This window comes from Dicentrarchus labrax, unplaced genomic scaffold (genome assembly GCF_905237075.1).
Source record: "Dicentrarchus labrax unplaced genomic scaffold, dlabrax2021, whole genome shotgun sequence".
NCBI lineage: Eukaryota > Metazoa > Chordata > Actinopteri > Moronidae > Dicentrarchus > Dicentrarchus labrax.
This window is the reverse complement of record NW_026136704.1, coordinates 22,424,803-22,443,768: the sequence shown is the minus strand read 5'-3', so window position 1 is coordinate 22,443,768 and position 18,966 is coordinate 22,424,803. Positions and strand designations below refer to the sequence as shown.

The window sequence follows — 18,966 nt, the reverse complement described above, 5'->3', positions numbered from 1 at the left end:
CACCAATGTTTTGAACCAGTACTCGATCTCCTGGTTTGAGGACCACGTCCCTCGCCTTTTGATCATAGTAGGACTTGTTCTTTGCACTTGATGACAGGCTGGTTTTGTTTGCAATCTTGTACGCTTCCGTCATCCTTTTGGACCATTTCTCCACATATCCTTTGTGTGTCACTGATTCGGTGTTTCCCAATAATCCAATGAGATCCACGGGGAGACGGGGTGTTGCCCATACAGCAGGTAACAAGGTGAGTATCCGGTGGACTCGTGGCTAGTACAGTTATATGCGTGTATCATTTGTGGCAAATGTTCTTTCCATCTCTCCTTTTCCCTGTCTGTCAGTGTCCGTAACATTTGCAGCAGTGTGCGGTTGAACCGCTCAGCGGTGTTACATTGTGGGTCGTATGGGCATGTTCGTGAGTGTCCGACCCCTGACAGCCGTCCAAGGGTGCGGAAAAGGTCGTTCTCAAACTCGCGTCCTTGACGATTTGGATAACCAAGACGGGGTATGTAGTCGTTGTATATCCGTTCAGCTGCAGGTTGTCCTAATTTATTTTTGGTTGGGTAAGCCTGAGCAAATCTGGTAAAATGGTCGATTACTACCAGAATGTACTTGTAGCCTCCTTTGCTTTTCTCCAGATGTAAGTAGTCTATGCAAACCAGATCGAGAGGGGAAGTAGAGGTCAGGCCACCCATTGGTGCGTGTACATGTGTGGTGGGTTTCTTTTGTTTTATGCAACTGCATTTTCTTGTGACATAATCCTCTATACATCTCCGTGTGGCCAATAGAAACGTTCTCTGGCGAGGTGGAGCACACGTTCTGTGCCAACGTGTCCCATGTTGTCATGGAGATGTTTTAGGGCAACTGACCGGTACTTGATGGGAAGGACTAACTGTTTTCTTTCTGGTGTTTGGCGGTACAGGACTCCATCCTCCAAATGTAGTTGACTCCACTCATGAAGGAGCTTGCGAGTGAGCCCACTCACTGACCTTCTGGTCTCATCAGTAAGAATATTATTTGTCTCTTTCAGTCTTATTATTTCCCCTATTCAAGGGTCATCTCATTGGGCTTTTGCCAGCTCTTCGTGGCTTATTTCGGGCAAGAGTGAATGAGGCTGTGGCATTACATCAGTCATGCAACGGTTTTGCTATTTTAGCAAAGTCCTGTATGTAGGCACGGTAATAACTCAGGAAGCCGAGAACCCGTCGGAGGTCACCAACTATTTGGGGCATTTTGGTTTTTAAAGCCATCACTGCCTCGAGGTCTTTGGGGTCAATTCGAACTCCCTCGGCCGACTCCAAGCGTCCAACATAGCGAACCTCCTTCTGGAACATCTCGCACTTTTCTGCCCATAGCTTCACTCCATGGTGCTGCAGTGCTTGGAGGACCTTGCGAATCACCTCCACGTGGTCACTGAAGGATCTAGAGTAGCACAGTAGGTCATCCAGGTACAGAATGCAGTACTCGTCTCTCAGAGAGCCTAACATCTCCTCCATGCTCCTCTGAAAAGCTGCAGGTGCATTAGAAAGTCCAAATGGGATCCTTATCCATTCATAAAGCTCCCAGGGGGTGATGAAGGCAGTGAGATGGCGTGATCCTTCTGCCACAAACCCCTGGTGGTAAGCTTTACCTTGGTCAAGTATGCTGAACATTGAACATCTATCAAATCCTGTATTCGCGGCAGTGGATGTCTGTCGGGTACGGAGTGCCATCCTTCTGCCGCACACATACAACTGGGGCAGAATAGGCAGATTTCACTTAGATTAGATTTCACTATCCAACCTGTTACAAGAAGATCTTGAATGTAATCTTTTACTTCTTTAAACAGTGGTTTGGGAATGGATGTGTACGCTCTCTGCACAGGAACATCGTCTTTGAGGTTGATCACCATTTGCAGATGTGGGATACAGCCGAGGTCATTTCAACCCCTTGCAAAGGTGTTTGACTCCTCATGGAGCATCTTTCTAGCAGCCTCTTGCTGTTCTTCCTCCAGATGGTCGAGGTTTACAGGTGGGTGCCACAGAGCTGGATCTGAGTTGCTGATCTGAGTGGTGGTGACCTGACTGACAGTCACTGCAGGTAGTGATTTGTCCAGGATAACTGCCTCCACAACATTTTCAGCATGCTGCAGGATCCCTAGAGCTGTTTTACGTGGTATTGTGATGTCATGATTGGTGTTTTTACCAATTGGAATGGTGACATAGGGCTTTGTTGGGTTCTGGATTTCAAACAAACCTGGCCCTGCATCCCACTGTCCAGACGATAGGCTGTCTTCATCTGTTTCGAACAACACTAATCGGGTAGAGGCATCCATGTTTGACGGAACCCGACACTTCACCCACAGCACTTGACCAGCTGGGAGCATGATATCCTTGGCACCTGTTCTTACGCGTCCCTGCTGCATGACGGCTTTGCTGTCTGAATAGAGTTGACGAGAGCTTCAGCTGTTTCGTTGGAAACAGATATAGCATTGCTAAGAAGGCTAGCAAGTACTGGCACTAGCCTCATTGGTTGGCCACAAATTAGCACTTCCAAAACATTAAAGCCAATCAATGGTCTATCCATGGGGTAGCTGCTGATGAGGAATGGGACACTAATGGACAGATTGGGGTCCAAATTCCCTGGCAAGTTCACTGTAATAGCTACCCACCCATCATATGGAATGAGACCGCCATTGGCTGCACTAACCTTCAGTTCCTCCTCCCCTAAGATCTCAGAAACTGGGTGAATACTGAGGTCAGGTAAGTACTCATCTTTCCAGGCACGGCTGACTATACTGACTTGTGACCCAGAGTCGAGCAAAGAAGTGACTGCTAAGCCATTTAGATAGCTCTGAACTAGGGCCTTTTTCCCAATCAGGCTAGCAACAGCTCTAGCTTTAGCTACACGTGGTGACTGGGGAGGGAGCTGAGCTACTTGGTTACAGTGACTTTGTGTGCTTGTCATTACTGGGGTTGAGGGTGAGGAGGGGCGTGTTTTGTCAGTTTTGACCTCACTTTCTGGTTGGGACTTATTTCAGACTCGGTCACTAGATGTCCCTCTCCACTGGCCGATTGGAGTTTCCCTGTCTCTTTGGTCGCTTTAGACAGCCTGCTGCACGGTGTCCTTCCTCCCCACATGTGAAACAGTGTTTACAGTATTGTCTGTCTTGTTCCACGCAGCTTGGACAACCATAGGGTTTTCCACATTTAGATTGTGCCCTATTTTGACTGTACTGGCGCCCATTATGAGTTAGCTGTTGTTGGTTTTGTTTTTGCATGGTCTCAACCAGTCTGGTGAGCTCTTCTACTTTGGTCGTGAGGGCTCTCAGGGGATCTGGTTTTGTTTGATTTGACTTGGACTCTGCACTCTCTGACTTTGCGCTTGGTCTCTTTACCACATCAGGCTCGAGCTGTGCGCTGTGCACATTTGTTAAAGTCTGTCGACGGGAAGAGCCAAGTCTTTCCATTCTCTCATTTTCTTCACTAGTGATTTTCATCACATGAGGAAGAATCATCTCATTAGTGATCCCACTGTTTGACACCAAAGGTTTCAGTTCTCTGCGTATGTCAGTGTGTTTGTGTCCAAAGCCTTGGAACACTGTATGTAGGAAAACATCTTGCACTGTAGCGGCAGAGTATTTAATGTCAGTGTCAGCCAGTTTTGATGTGAGTAGGATGCATTGTTTTAAACCTATCACATGATAGAGTAATTGTTGTGGTGTCTCGTTCTCATCCTGTTTCGTACACATCAACTTTTGGAATAGCTCTGTGCTGTTTTTTTCTGTTAGGTGGGTTTGGAGAAACCCCTTGAGTTCAGTCACTGTCATGTCGTCCTTGTTTATCAACATCTCTTTGAATATGCCTGGTCTGGTGATTTTGAGCACACCACGAACAATCTCTGAGTCTGAGAATCCTTCTCTGATTCCATCATCAATTTGCCTACAGACATTATTGTAGCTGATGTCTGAGGATTGATAAACGACCTGACCGCCTTGCACTTTGAACTCTCTCCAAGGAAGGTAACTGAGTTCCCTTAAGGACACCATCCCCTCGCGAGCTGATTGAGAAGCAGGTTCACCGGTGGGTTTCTGCCTGGCTGACTGAGCAGGACTGAGGACGGGGGCATATGTGTCTGTGGCGGCAAAGCATGTGCTGGTATACACTGCATGAGTTTCTTGCTAAGCTCTTCGTAGCTAGCGAGCGCTTTAAGCAAATCAGCGTTCACTGTGTCAGGTGCATTTAACATTGTAGCCTTAACTGAGCCTGAATCTGGTACAGCAATGTCACTAGGTGATGCAGTACTGACTGAAATAGGTGTGTGGCAACTCTGATTGTGATTGTCTGTGGTGATTTCAGGAGGTGGTTGGATAATGACAGAACCATCAGGAAAATCAACATGGTCATCAAGCTTATCACCACTCTGCCCAATATGTAACTCAGAATGACCCTTTACATTTAGCAGTGACATGTCATCATCACAACATCTCACTACCTCATCAATAGCATCTTTTAACATCAGCAACTGTACCATTCCCTCATACTCTGTTTCAAGTAACTGCTCACTGTACATGAACGAAAATTATTTGTCAGAAAGTGAAACCAAAGATGTTTTTTTTTTTCAGTAACTGTGGATTTTATTCTTCGATAGCTTTTGGGCTTGTGCATTGATTTGTGAATATATATAAATATATTGGTCAATATAATTGCTTCACATAGTCATGAGCTGCTGTCATCTTAATATACTCAAATGACATACAATGGAAAAAATACTACAGTAGTACAGTGAAAATTCAGTAAAATAAAGATAGATGTCTACTTGACAGTCTTTTTAATGAATTATTATGTAGAAATGATGGTGGCACTAGAATGCCTACAATTTATTATGCTTCAGAATGCTTTTGGTGCCTCCTTCCCCATCATATTCTTTTTTGTGTTCTTCTCTGGTTTCAGTAAGATAATATAACATTTTGGAATAAAAATACAAATGAGCAGACCAAAACTTGAAGCCAGAATAGCAAATATCTCCACAGCAACACTGAACTTCCCAGGAGAGCTGACATACGCTGGGATAAAAGTGATCCACACTGCACAGAATATCAACATGCTAAAGGTGATAAATTTGGCTTCATTGAAATTATCAGGCAGTTTTCGAGCCAGAAAGGCAAGAATAAAACATAACATGGCCAGAAGTCCTATGTACCCAAGTACAGCCCAAAAGCCTACAGCTGAGCCCAGAGCACACTCTAAGATGATTTTGTCATTGAACTTCTTAAAATTCTTAAAGGGAAAAGGAGGAGAAATTGATAACCAGAGGATACATATGACAACTTGTATAAGAGTAAAACCCAAGACACTGAGTTTCTGTTGCACAGGCCCAAACCATTTCATCCAATTACTACCTGGAAGTGTTGCTCTGAAGGCCATTAACACCACTATTGTTTTCCCCAGAACACAAGAGATACAGAGGACAAAGGTGATGCCGAATGCGGTGTGTCGCAACATGCAAGACCACTCAGAGGGCCGGCCGAGGAAGGTCAGAGAACACAGGAAACACAGAGTCAATGAGAAGAGCAGCAGGAAGCTCAGCTCAGAGTTGTTGGCTCTGACAATAGGAGTCTGTCTGTATCTGAAGAAAATTAATGCCACAACAGCTGTCATGCATGTTCCAAATAAAGATGCTGCAGTAAGCAGTGCTCCCATAATCTCTTCATATGATAAAAACTCTGCCTCCTTCTTTACACAGGCATCTCTTCTCTCATTTGACCAGAACTCAGGATGGCACCGCACACATGTGATAGCATCTGAAAAATAATATTAAAGCAGGTGTTAGACTTAGTCAGTGCATTTATATTTTTTCTCTCTGTGTTGTACCATTTCAATGCATTGCATAAGAATTACTTTGATTTCATAAGTATAAGGTAAAGTACACTATAAAGATGTATTATTCATACATTTTTGGTCATTTGATTTGTTTCATTTCTTTATAATTAAGCATTATATATATTGTTTATTTAAAGGTACTATGCTGTTCCATTGTTCAAATATCAAACATAATCTCATTTACTCAACCTTGAACCGTTGCAGTTTCAGAAAGTAATAGTAAATAGTATGATTAAAATATTAATTTAAAGGTCCAGTGTTAACATATAGAAGGATATATTGGCAGAAATGGAATATAATATTCATAGGTATGTTTCATTACCTAAGAATGAGTCATTTTTAATCAAAATGATACATTCATTTTCTCTTTTGGTCTTGTATTTTATATAACTGCACCTGTAATGTTACTGATTTCTCCCTCTGCACATCTTAAGCAGTCATAACAGCAGACAGGTTTTCCTTTCTGGAGAACCTTGCGAGTTCCTGGAGGGCATTTTTCATTGCAAACTGCCACTGGCACCTGCATTAACAAAGAGACGATGAGAAAAAAGTATGGGTATTCACCTTAACATCACTTTTGTCTTGGTATGCCTCTATTATTAATGGTGATGAATCAAAACCTAAAAGTATGACTATCCAGTCAGCATAACTATAAATGTACAGCATTGCAACTATGAGGAAAATGTAGAGGCATTCACTTGTTGTTGTCTTTGCAGACCAAATATAATAATGCACCAACATTAGCTAGTAACGTACAATTATAAGAATTAATAACTGAAGTGATCAAATGGTAGCTGACCTGTTGTGAGTTCTGTGCCCAAATTAAAGACTTATTTTGCAGAGTCAGCTGTTTGCCTGCAGGTAAAGAGGCCTCATAAAGGCCAACTGTGACCATGTCCACAGTATCATTTTCTGTTGGCTGCCAGTTTATAATTTCATACTTTGCTGCTGGGTCTCCATACTCATTAAAGTAAACCTCATCTCCTTCCTTTGTTTTGAAATTAATCTTTCTTATGTGCTGTAAAATCTAAGAAGATATGCATTAATGTAGATCATTATCTGAAAATATTTTGTTGGTCTGTTGCCTCTATAGTATGTTAGACAGACTGCAACAATATATTTTTAGAAATGTAAATCATTTTCTTTGTTAATATAACTTGATGTAAATACTATGATTCAAGTCTTTGGTGTTCAACTCACCGTAAAGGGATCTAGCTGCACCTTGGTGTTACATGTTTTATTACAGCTGAGAATATTATGAAGTGCGTGGGCCACAGCATACACTCCTTTATAGACATTGTAAAAGGCAGGCATGAGCGACATATCAGTGTAGCTGTTTTGCACTCCAAACAGATCTTCATCTCCAGTACATTCTCTCTGATTCCCTGTTGATGACTTTGACTGTGTGAACTTACAGCTAAATAATCTCTCCCAAAACTCTGTAAACAATTCATTACTTAATGAATTAAGTGGCTTCACATTCAACATGAACTCTTCCATGCCACTGACAAGTGCTGCGGGGATAGACAGGCCTATGGCACCATCCAGAATGTGATGCCTATCCACTGCTGCGCTTTCAGAATCAAGGATCCAGCCCTCAGTACCTACCCACTGGTACCCAGTCAGGTTGTGTTGAGCCAACTCGTTTATTATCAAATGCAACTCTGAGGGCGAGAGGAAGGTGACAATGACCTTTGAAGTAGAAGCCTTGATAATTTCAATTGTCTTTTGTATTTTATCTGGTGGATCTGTTCTAAAGACAGATACAGAATATTCCAGACAAATGCCCAGCTGCTGGGCAATTTCTGTGAAAGTGGCCATTCCATTATTGCCATAATCATCATTTGTTCTAATAGCTCCAACCCAAGTCCAACCAAAGTGCTTGACCAACTTGGCCAGGGCTCTGCTCTGGTAGTAGTCACTGGGTATTGTTCTGAGGAAGGATGGGTACTTGGTTTTATCACTGAGACAAGCACAAGTAGCATAGTGGCTGATCTAAAAGAAAAAAGAAATGATATCCCAAGATAAAGTTGTAAAATATAAAATATAAAACATTTACACAACACACTGCAGTGTTTTTTAAACCCCATGGCCAGCTGGAAGAATTACACATTAATGATTGTTTTTCACAAATTAAATTTGATGTTTACCAGTCTTACCCACCATTGGGATATGAAACGGTCCGATGACAGTAGCTATAGCCATGCAAGGAGAGGAAAACGTCTCACCCATAATGGCCTGCACTTGGGCAGGTCTGGTACATGGAGCCTCTGAGGGTGCAGATACCCCTTCATTACCATTTGCCAAAGCCAATGCGACCCTCACACCTCTGGCAATGGAGGCACAGGCATCGTAGATTTTATAGCCCAGAGAGATGCCAGGCAGTAGGTCTGTGCTGTTATTAATCTCCTCTATGGCAAAGAGCATAGCCTGGGCATACTGGAACCCTCTGAATTCCAAACTTGATGGAGACAGTTAAAAATTGTTGTAACTTCAAACAATTAATTCTTGAAATTAAAACAATAGCATAGTAAATGAAAGTATTTGATTGTATCAATACACACAACATGCAATATTTCTTAATTCAGTATTCATTCAATAACCTGTTTTGTATCTGTACTTACTTCCTTTTCGATCTTTGTATAATGAACACATTTTTCCTATCTAATTACCTGGTGCACTGCAGTGGCAGTGGTTTGTGCATGTACGTATCCTGTCTGTTTTTCCATGTATTGTGGAAAGAGAAGATTCCCCCCAATATAATGTCCCCATCTTTAGACATCTGGGGGATCTCAGGATCCCCTATCCGCCTGCACACCGGATCCTCAGCCTGAGAGAAAGACGCCACCAACAACAGCTGTAAGAGTGCCCATGCCTTCTCTGACCACCTCTGTGTCGACGACATACTGTGAATGAGAGCTAAACCACTGGGTGGCATCACATGTACTTTCATACATACCAAAAGCTTACACTTATATTAAGACATTTTGGTGCCGCATAAAAATATTGACCAGTGATGTTTTGTCTCTGTGGATATACCAGGTGGTTTGAGAGGAGGGAGGTGCCCTGACAGAAAAAAAAAAAAAACATTTGGGGCCTTAACTGACATTATCTTAAACAATATTTATATATATAACTGTGGGTCTAGAAATGATGAAACACCCTAGCAAATTACAAAAACACCAATTTAACAAGACACACATTTAGAAACATGTTTTTGGGAGACAAAACACAACCAAATACAGAAACGCTGCAACACAGACAATATTGGACTTTTTTTTGTTTTGTTTTGTGTATTTGCAGCTTGTTTCTTTCTGTATTTTTTTTTCTCACTTTGCAGGATTTTCTTTAAATGCTATCCATTTGTCAAATTGGTAAAGCGGTTGTCTTTTCCTATAAGTTGCAGTGCGTTGAGCCCTTAGGGCCACTGAATACTACCTGTTGCAGCTGAGAGTGGTGACAGTGAATCAAAATAGTAAAACTGTGGGTTGTAACACCAAAACAGGGCAACAGAGACAGGCTGGGCTGGTGAAAGACAAAATAAATTAATAATATTTATGTTAATGTCTCAACACAGCACAAAATACACATTAAGCATGTAAACTATATAAGCGTTTGGACATTTTTGTACTTCTGGAATTGGAATTGAATAAAAAAAGCCTTATAGTTTGCAGTTTGCAGTTTATCTTCCTCCCTATTTAGCATAACCAAGAGGAGCAGCCTCATTGATGACATAGCTCTGCTCTGCTTTTCAGACTCGGCCAATTAGCTCTACAACTCATCGCAGGGCTTTTTACACATTCAACAACAAGGGGTAAAGTATTCATGGTTGAACTCAAATCAGAGGAAACCAAACAAGTTAAGCCACAGATGTCGGTAACACTTTATAATAAGTTCACACTATTAAGCATTAGTTAAGCATGAATAAATAATAAAATCATTATTTATAACGCATGAATACACATTAGTATGTAGTTTATAAACACAGTTAAAAATGTTTTATTCATCATTGATAAGCACATTAGTTATGGATTAGTAAATACTGAATTCATCATTTATAAAGCATGTTTCTGCTGTAAATAGTCATTACTATGTGGTTTATAATCACAGTTATAAATGTTTTACTCTTCATTGTACTGTACATTTCTGCATGCACTTGCACATCCACTATTCAGACATGTATTCATGATTAGTGACTGTGTTAGCAGATGTTATATAAAAACTCGCAACAAATTAATTTTCTAATGATGGCCTATAAACAGTTATTAATGCAGGAATTCATGAATTGAGGCAGTTACAAAGCACTTACTACTCGTTAATTAAGTATTTTGCACTGCGGGCGGGTCGGTAATGTTAGTAACGTTAGTCGGGGAGCGAGGGCAAACACCTGCAGCTGCTGACAAGCTAACGTTAGCTTTCAACCATAATGTGTGCTACCAAACAAAGACACATACTAACCACTAGTGCCGCTGACGGCCGCCGAGCAAACTCCAATGTGCTTCTCCATGCTCCCCTTGGCTGCACCAGAGCCCGTCTACGGAGAGCCTGGCCACTCTCTATTAAGTCCCATTGTACCGAATTTTGGTTGCAGTTCCACCAGAGTTCGGCTGGGGGCGATCACCCATGAGTGCAAAATGAATGGGAGTCTATTGAGCTAGACGGGTAAATTTGTCTCTTTCACCTGACTGTGGCTGAGAAATCTCAGATTTGATTGTAGTTTTTGCAAGTTCAACATGGGTTATAGGTCGAAAGTTGAATGAACAAGTACTTATGTCCTTTCGATTTCTTACAGGTTGAGTTGTTGTTGCCCATAACACGCTAGCATTCTGCTAATGAACGCTGATTGGTCAGTGAAGGACTAATTACGACCAGAGATCCCACTTGATGGCATTGTGGCATCCGAAGCGGGAATATGAATATTTCGGCTTGGTGTTTAAAACAGCAAAACAAAAACTCTTTCTAGCACGTGTATTGACGGGAGAGCCTAACCTGTGTCAGCTGTGTTGTCGATGCCTCGAGAGAAAAGGAAGTGCAGAGCGTGGAAGCACAAAGTGACTCAAGGCTTGCAGTAAAGCAGTATCTCTGGCCGTACGATGTGTATGACGTCATTGACATTTTAAAAGACTTTTTAAAGCAAATAAGTGACTCTAAAAAATCTAACACCCAGCAATGTGTAATTTCTTTGCATCCCCTTTCGAATGCAACATTCAAATTACTAGACAAAAAATTATGTCCTGAGAAAAGTGGATTTTGAGGGGTATAGCTCCATAGACCGCCATTCATTCTGCACTCATCCTGTGAGCGCCCTCATATGGAGCCAGAGTGGAACTGCAACAGTTCAGAAGCCGGAAGTGTACCGAGAGTGGAACTTCTCCCCTTATTAGACATTATCTGGCTGCACTGTCAGAAACTTCTGAGAGTTAACGTAAATATGACGTAACATCCCGCCTCCCACTCTCAGCACGTTGATGACGTGCTGAGAGTGGGATTGCAAGCTCAGCATACACGTCCCAAACAGATAGGATCACAACAATAGCATGTCTTCATAAACCACCCTTGTTCGTCTTCATACAATATGTTGGGAAGTTGCAGTAAATATCAATACAATATGTTCTATATCCCTTTGTGTTGTGTCTCTCCTTCGTCTGTTAAGATAACTGAACATTTTGTGAGTCTTGAGGCATTGCCAGCCTTTATATCTCATTTGTAAATGCTTAATAGGCCATAGATAGTGCTCACTTTAGATGAGCTCAGGCAAAATACTTAATTAACGAGTAGTAAGTGCTTTTTAACTGCCTCAATTCATTAATTCCTGCATTAATAACTGTTTATAGGCCATCATTAGCAAATTAATTTGTTGTGAGTTTTTATAGAATATCTGCTAACACAGTCACTAATCATTAATACATGTCTGAATAGTGGATATGCAAGTGCATGCAGAAATGTACAGTACAATGAAGAGTAAAACATTTATAACTGTGATTATAAACCACATAGTAATGACTATTTACAGCAGAAACATGCTTTATAAATGATGAATTCAGTATTTACTAATCCATAACTAATGTGCTTATCAATGATGAATAAAACCTTTTTAACTGTTTGTAAACTACATACTAATGTGTATTCATGTGTTATAAATGATGAAGTCAGTATTTATTCATGCTTAACTAATGCTTAATAGTGTGTACTCATTATAAAGTGTTACCCATATGTCTTTTGTCTTGTGAAACTATGGATTTTATTCTTTGATTACAATTTTATTATAGTTAAGAGTAAGATAGATGTCTTATTGACAGATAACAATTTTTATTTAAACATTATGATGACACTAGAATGCCTTTGACAACAAGTTTTCAAAATGATTTTGGTGCCCCCTTCCCCATCATATTATTTTTTGTATTCTTATCTGGTTTTAGTAAGATAATGTAACATTTTGGAATAAAAATACAAATGAGCAGTCCAAAACTTGAAGCTAGAATAGCAGCAGTGGTAATGTTAGCTCCATCAGGAGCATCAGGGGCGGCAGCAGTCCAGCTGTGTGTAAACGTTGAGAGCACAGGTGTCTCTGGGGAAAGGGAGGGGGAATCCTGATGATCATTTAATAGTGGAAAGTCCCACCACACTCAAGATATCAAATTTATTGCAGTCGTAAAGGCTGAGGCTTACTGAGACAAGGAGGGCTACCCTTCCACGCTTTATGCCATGGCTCAGAGCAATGTGTTGTAGGGGAAGTTTTGGGGCATGCTCCATGCCTCTCCCAAGGCTGAATGTCCATCCTAGAAATCAGAGTAGAGGTAGAAGAGTTTCCATGATAGTGATGTGGAACTGAGGTGGGCTGAATGAAGTCTGATTACTGAAAACAGTCACCTGTGACGACAGTCAACTGTCACTCAAAGCGGCCATGGCCTTCGTCATGGATAACTCTAAGCCTTACTGTAATTTAAATGACTGAGTTACATAAAAAGACTGAACAATTTGTGCATCAAAATGCGTACAGGGTTTTAGATATGGTTTGCTGAATACTACAGTGGCTCTGAAAGCTCACCATACTGAAAATTGAGAAAACACGTGAAGTAACAAAACAGGGGGAAATTATTTATCAGAAAGTGAAACCAAAGATGTTTTTTCAGTAACTGTGGATTTTATTCTTCATTAGCCTTTGGGCTTGTGCATATATATAAATATATTGGTCAATATAATTGTCTCACATAGTATTAGATGCTGTCATCTCAATATGCTCAAATGACATACAATGGAAAAAATACTATAGTAGTACAGTGAAAATTCAGTGAAAGAAAGATAGATGTCTACTTGACAGTCTTTTTAATGAATTATTATGTAGAAATGATGGTGGCACTAGAATGCCAACAATTTAGTATGCTTTCAGAATGCTTTTGGTGTCTCCTTCCCCATCATATTCTTTTTTGTGTTCTTCTCTGGTTTCAGTAAGATAATATAACATTTTGGAATAAAAATACAAATGAGCAGTCCAAAACTTGAAGCCAGAATAGCAAATATCTCCACAGCAACACTGAACTTCCCAGGAGAGCTGACATATGCTGGGATAAAAGTGATCCACACTGCACAGAATATCAACATGCTAAAGGTGATAAATTTGGCTTCGTTAAAATTATCAGGCAGTTTCCGAGCCAGAAAGGCAAGAATAAAACATAACATGGCCAGAAGTCCTATGTACCCAAGTACAGCCCAAAAGCCCACAGCTGAGCCCAGAGCACACTCTAAGATGATTCTGTCCTTGAACTTCTTAAAATTCTTAAAGGGAAAAGGAGGAGAAATTGATAACCAGAGGATACATATGATAACTTGTATAAGAGTGAAACCCAGAACACTGAGTTTCTGCTGCACAGGCCCAAACCATTTCATCCAATTACTCCCTGGAAGTGTGGCTCTGAAGGCCATTAACACCACTATTGTTTTCCCCAGAACACAAGAGATACAGAGGACAAAGGTGATGCCGAATGCGGTGTGTCGCAGCATGCAGGACCACTCAGAGGGCCGGCCGATGAAGGTCAGAGAACACAGGAAGCACAGATTCAATGAGAAGAGCAGCAGGAAGCTCAGCTCAGAGTTGTTGGCTCTGACAATAGGAGTCTGTCTGTATCTGAAGAAAATGAATGCCACAACAGCAGTCATAAATGTTCCAAATAGGGCAGCTGCAGTGAGCAGTGCTCCCATAATCTCTTCATATGATAGAAACTCTTCCTCCTTCTTTACACAGGCATCTCTTCTCTCATTTGACCAGAACTCAGGATGGCACCGCACACACGTGATAGCATCTGAAAAATAATATTGAAGCAGGTTTTAGACTTATTCAGTGCATTTATATTTTTTTATTCCTCTCTAGGTTGCATCTTTTCATTGCATAAAAGACATACACAATGTAGTAACCAGACAATAAATAAATAACATATTACAACTACATGGCATCATCATGAATTACTTGGATTTCATAAGTATGAGGGACAGTACACTATAAAGAGGTATTATTCATACATTTTGTTCATTTGATTTGTTTTTTTCTTCTTCATAATTAAGCATTATATATATTGTTTATTTAAAGGTACTATGCTGTTCCGTTGTTCAAATATCAAACATAATCTCATTTACTCAACCTTGAACCTTTACAGTTTCAGAAAGTAGTGGTAAATAGTATCATTAAACTATTAATTGAAATGTCCAGTTTTAACATATAGAAGAATCTATTGGCAAAAACTGAATATAATATTCAAAGGTATGTTTCATTACCTAAGAATGAGTCATTTTTAATCAAAATGATACATTCATTCATGTAGCTGATTTAAAGGTTCTGTGTCAGTATTTGTCTAGGATCTTTGATGTTTGTTTTATTAATTCATGTAAACATAATACAACACATAACACAAGACTTTGGTCTTGTATTTTATATAACTGCACCTGTAATGTTGCTGATTTCTCCCTCTGCACATCTTAAGCAGTCATAACAGCAGACAGGTTTTCCTTTCTGGAGAACCTTGCGAGTTCCTAGAGGGCATTTCTCATTGCAAACTGCCACTGGCACCTGCATTAACAAAGAGACTATGAGAAAAAAGTATGGGTATTCACCTTAACATCACTTTTGTCTTGGTATGCCTCTATTATTAATGGTGATGCATCAAAACCAAAAAGTATGACTATCCAGTCAGCATAACTATAAATGTACAGCATTGCAACTATGAGGAAAATGTAGAGGCATTCACTTGTTGTTGTCTTTGCAGACCAAATATAATAATGCACCAACATTAGCTAGTAACATACAATTATAAGAATTAAAAACTGAAGTGATCAAATGGTAGCTGACCTGTTGTGAGTTCTGTGCCCAAATTAAAGACTTATTTTGCAAAGTCAGCTGTTTGCCTGCAGGTAAAGAGGCATCATAAAGGCCAACTGTAACAAAGTCCACAATGCCATTTTCTGTTGGCTGCCAGTTTATAATTTCATACTTTGCCGGTGGGTCCCCATTCTCATTAAAGTAAACATCATCTCCTTCCTTTGTTTTGAAATTAATCGTTCTTATGTGCTGTAAAATCTGAGAAGATATGCATTAATGTAGACCATGATCTGAAAATATTCTATTAGTCTGTTGCCTCTACAGTATGTTAGACAGACTGCAACAATATATTCCTAGAAATGTCAATCATTTAATTTGTTGGTATAACTTGATGTAAATACTATGATTCAAGTCTTTGGTGTTCAGCTCACCGTAAAGGGATCTAGCTGCACCTTGGTGTTACATGTTTTATTACAGCTGAGAATGCCATGAAGTGCGTGGGCCACAGCATACACTCCTTTATAGACATTGTAAAATATAGGCATGAGCGACATATCAGTGTAGCTGTTTTGCACTCCAGTCAGATCTTCATCTCCAGTACATTCTCTCTGATTCCCTGTTGATGACTTTGACTGTGTGAACTTACAGCTAAATAATGTCTCCCAAAACTCTGTAAACATTTCATTACTTGATGAATTGAGTGGCTTCACATTCAGCATGAACTCTTCCATGCCACTGACAAGTGCTGCGGGGATAGACAGGCCTATGGCACCATCCAGAATGTGATGCCTATCCACTGCTGCGCTTTCAGAATCAAGGATCCAGCCCTCAGTACCTACCCACTGGTACCCAGTCAGGTTGTGTTGAGCCAACTTGTTTATTATCACATGCAACTCTTTTGGGAAGAGGAAGGTGACAATGACCTTTGAAGTAGAAGCCTTGATCATTTCAATTGTCTTTTGTATTTTATCTGGTGGATCTGTTCTAAAGACAGATACAGAATATTCCAGACAAATGCCCAGCTGCTGGGCAATTTCTGTGAAAGTGTCCATTCCATTATTGCCGTAATCATCATTTGTTCTTATAGCTCCAACCCAAGTCCAACCAAAGTGTTTTACCAAATGGGCCAGGGCTCTGCTCTGGTAGTAGTCACTGGGTATTGTTCTGAGGAAGGATGGGTACTTGGTTTTATCACTGAGACAAGCACAAGTTGCAAAGTGGCTGATCTAAAAGAAAAGAGAAATGATATCCCAAGATAAAGAGGTAAAATATAAATACTAAAACATCAAATTTCATTTTTACCAGTCTTACCCACCAGTGGGATATGAAAGGGTCCGATGACAGTAGCTATAGCCATGCAAATAGAGGAAAATGTCTCTCCCATAACAGCCTGCACTTGGGCACGTCTGGTACATGGTGCCTCTGAGGGTGCAGATACCCCTTCATTACCATTTGCCAAGGCCAATGCGACCCTCACACCTCTGGCAATGGAGACACAGGCATCATAGATCTTATAGCCCAGAGAGATGCCAGGCAGTAGGTCTGTGCTGTTATTAATCTCCTCTATGGCAAAGAGCATGGCCTGGGCATACTGGAAACCTCTGAAATTCAAACTTGATGGAGACAGCAAAATGTTTTTTGAACTTTTAACAATTAATCCTTGAAATTAAAACAATAGCAGAATCATTAAAATTATTTGATGGTATCAATACACATAACATGCAATGTTTCTTAATTCAGTATTCATTCAATAACCTGTTTTGTATCTGTACTTACTTCCTCTTTGATCTTTGTATAATGAACACATTTTTCCTATCTAATTTACCTGGTGCACTGCAGCGGCAGTGGTTTGTGCATGTAGGTATCCTGTCTGTTTTTCCATGTATTGTGGAAAGAGAAGATTCCCCCCAATATAATGTCCCCATCTTTAAACATCTGGGGGATCTCAGGATCCCCTATCCTCCTGCACACCGGATCCTCAGCCTGAGAGAAAGACGCCACCAACAACAGCTGTAAGAGTGCCCATGCCTTCTCTGACCACCTCTGTGTCGACGACATACTGTGTATGAGAGCTAAACCACTGGGTGGCATCACATGTACTTTCATACATATCAAAAGCTTACATTTATATTAAGACATTTTGGTGCCGCATAAAAATATTGACCAGTGATGTTTTGTCTCTGTGGATATACCAGGTGGTTTGAGAGGAGGGAGGTGCCCTGACAGAAAAAAAAAAAAAACATTTGGGGCCTTAACCGACATTATCTTAAATAATATTTATAACTGTAGATCTAGAAATGATGAAAAACCCTAGGAAATTACAAAAACACCAATTTAACAAGACACACATTTAGAAAAATGTTTTTGGCAGACGAAACACAACCAAATACAGAAACGCTGCAACAAAGACAAAATTTGATTGTTTTTAGTTTTATTTTGTGTATTTGCAGCTTGTTTCTTTCTGTGTTTTGTTTCTCACTATGCAGGATTTTTCTAAATGCTATCCACTTATCAAATTGGTAAAGTGGTTGTCTTTTCCTATAAGTTGCAGTGCGTTGAGCCCTCAGGGCCACTGAATACTACCTGTTGCAGCTGAGAGTGGTGACAGTGAATCAAAATAGTAAAACTGTGGGTTGTAACACCAAAACAGGGCAACAGAGACAGGCTGGGCTGGTGAAAGACAAAATAAATTAATAATCTCTATGTTAATGTCTCAACACAGCACAAAATACACATTAAGCATGTAAACTATATAAGCTTTTGGACATTTTTGTAGTTATGGAATTGCTTGAATAAAAAAAGCCTTATAGTTTGCAGACAGCATGAAGTGCGTGGGCCACAGCATACACTCCTTTATAGACATTGTAAAATATAGGCATGAGCGACATATCAGTGTAGCTGTTTTGCACTCCAGTCAAATCTTCATGTCCAGTACATTCTCTCTGATTCCCTGTTGATGACTTTGACTGTGTGAAGTTACAGCTAAATAATGTCTCCCAAAACTCTGTAAACAATTCATTACTTATTGAATTAAGTGGCTTCACATTCAACATGAACTCTTCCATGCCACTGACAAGTGCTGCAGGGATAGACAGGTCTATGGCAACATCCAGGATGTGATGCCTATCAACTGCTGTGCTTTCGGAATCAAAGATCCAGGCCTCAGTACCTACCCACTGGTACCCAGTCAGGTTGTGTTGAGCCAACTTGTTTATTATCACATGCAACTCTGTGGGGGAGAGGAAGGTGACAATGACCTTTGAAGTAGAAGCCTTGATAATATCAATTATCTAAATACTACCTGTTGCAGCTGAGAGTGGTGACAGTGAATCAAAATAGTAAAACTGTGGGTTGTAACACCAAAACAGAGCAACAGAGACAGGCTGGGCTCGTGAACGATAAAATAAATGAATAATCTTTATGTTAATGTCTCAACACTGCACAAAATACACATTAAGCATTTAAACTATATAAGCTTTCGGACATTTTTGTACTTCTGGAATTGCCGGAATAAAAAAAGCCTCATAGTTTGCAGTTTGCAGTTTATCTTCCTCCCCATTTAGCATAACCAAGAGGAGCAGCCTCAATGATGACATAGCTCTGCTCTGCTTTTCAGACTCGGTCAATTAGCTCTACAACTCATCGCAGGGCTTTTTACACATTCAACAACAAGAGGTAAAGTATTCATGGTTGAACTCAAATCAGAGGAAACCAAACAAGTTAAGCCACAGATGTCTTTTGTCTTGTGAAACTATGGATTTTAATCTTTGATTACAATTTTATTATTGTTATTAACA

General features: G+C 40.3%; 2 protein-coding genes and 1 long non-coding RNA gene across 9 annotated transcripts in view; 1 reads left to right on the top strand and 2 right to left on the bottom strand.

The window, feature by feature from the left end:
* The window catches only part of LOC127362521 (uncharacterized), a 112,524-nt gene that overhangs the window by 41,746 nt on the left and 51,812 nt on the right, over positions 1-18,966 (top strand). Inside the window, exon 3 of one of the 5 annotated variants that reach the window (XR_007884469.1) lies at positions 5,513-5,611. The exons of the other annotated variants lie outside the window; for them this stretch is intronic. This is a non-coding gene — a long non-coding RNA (uncharacterized LOC127362521). Of the gene's footprint in view, positions 1-5,512; positions 5,612-18,966 lie in introns of those variants that run through there. 5 annotated transcript variants of the gene reach the window in all.
* Positions 1-18,966, bottom strand: part of LOC127362489 (extracellular calcium-sensing receptor-like) — a 79,317-nt gene that overhangs the window by 48,301 nt on the left and 12,050 nt on the right. For 2 of the 3 annotated variants that reach the window (XM_051398261.1, XM_051398262.1), the window contains exon 2: positions 8,532-8,567. In XM_051398261.1, the coding sequence (XP_051254221.1) occupies positions 8,532-8,567 (36 nt within the window). Of the gene's footprint in view, positions 1-4,768; positions 5,781-6,255; positions 6,380-6,658; positions 6,887-7,059; positions 7,855-8,022; positions 8,321-8,531; positions 8,865-18,966 lie in introns of those variants that run through there. The other variant, XM_051398260.1, reaches the window with a different exon arrangement.
* On the bottom strand, positions 12,149-17,292 carry LOC127362490 (extracellular calcium-sensing receptor-like). Its single transcript, XM_051398264.1, has 6 exons — positions 16,995-17,292; positions 16,485-16,782; positions 15,601-16,395; positions 15,200-15,427; positions 14,797-14,920; positions 12,149-14,159 (listed from the first exon to the last, which is right to left on the bottom strand). Exons 1-6 carry the CDS (start codon positions 17,273-17,275, stop codon positions 13,246-13,248), a joined length of 2,640 nt encoding a protein of 879 aa, XP_051254224.1. The 5' UTR covers positions 17,276-17,292; the 3' UTR covers positions 12,149-13,245.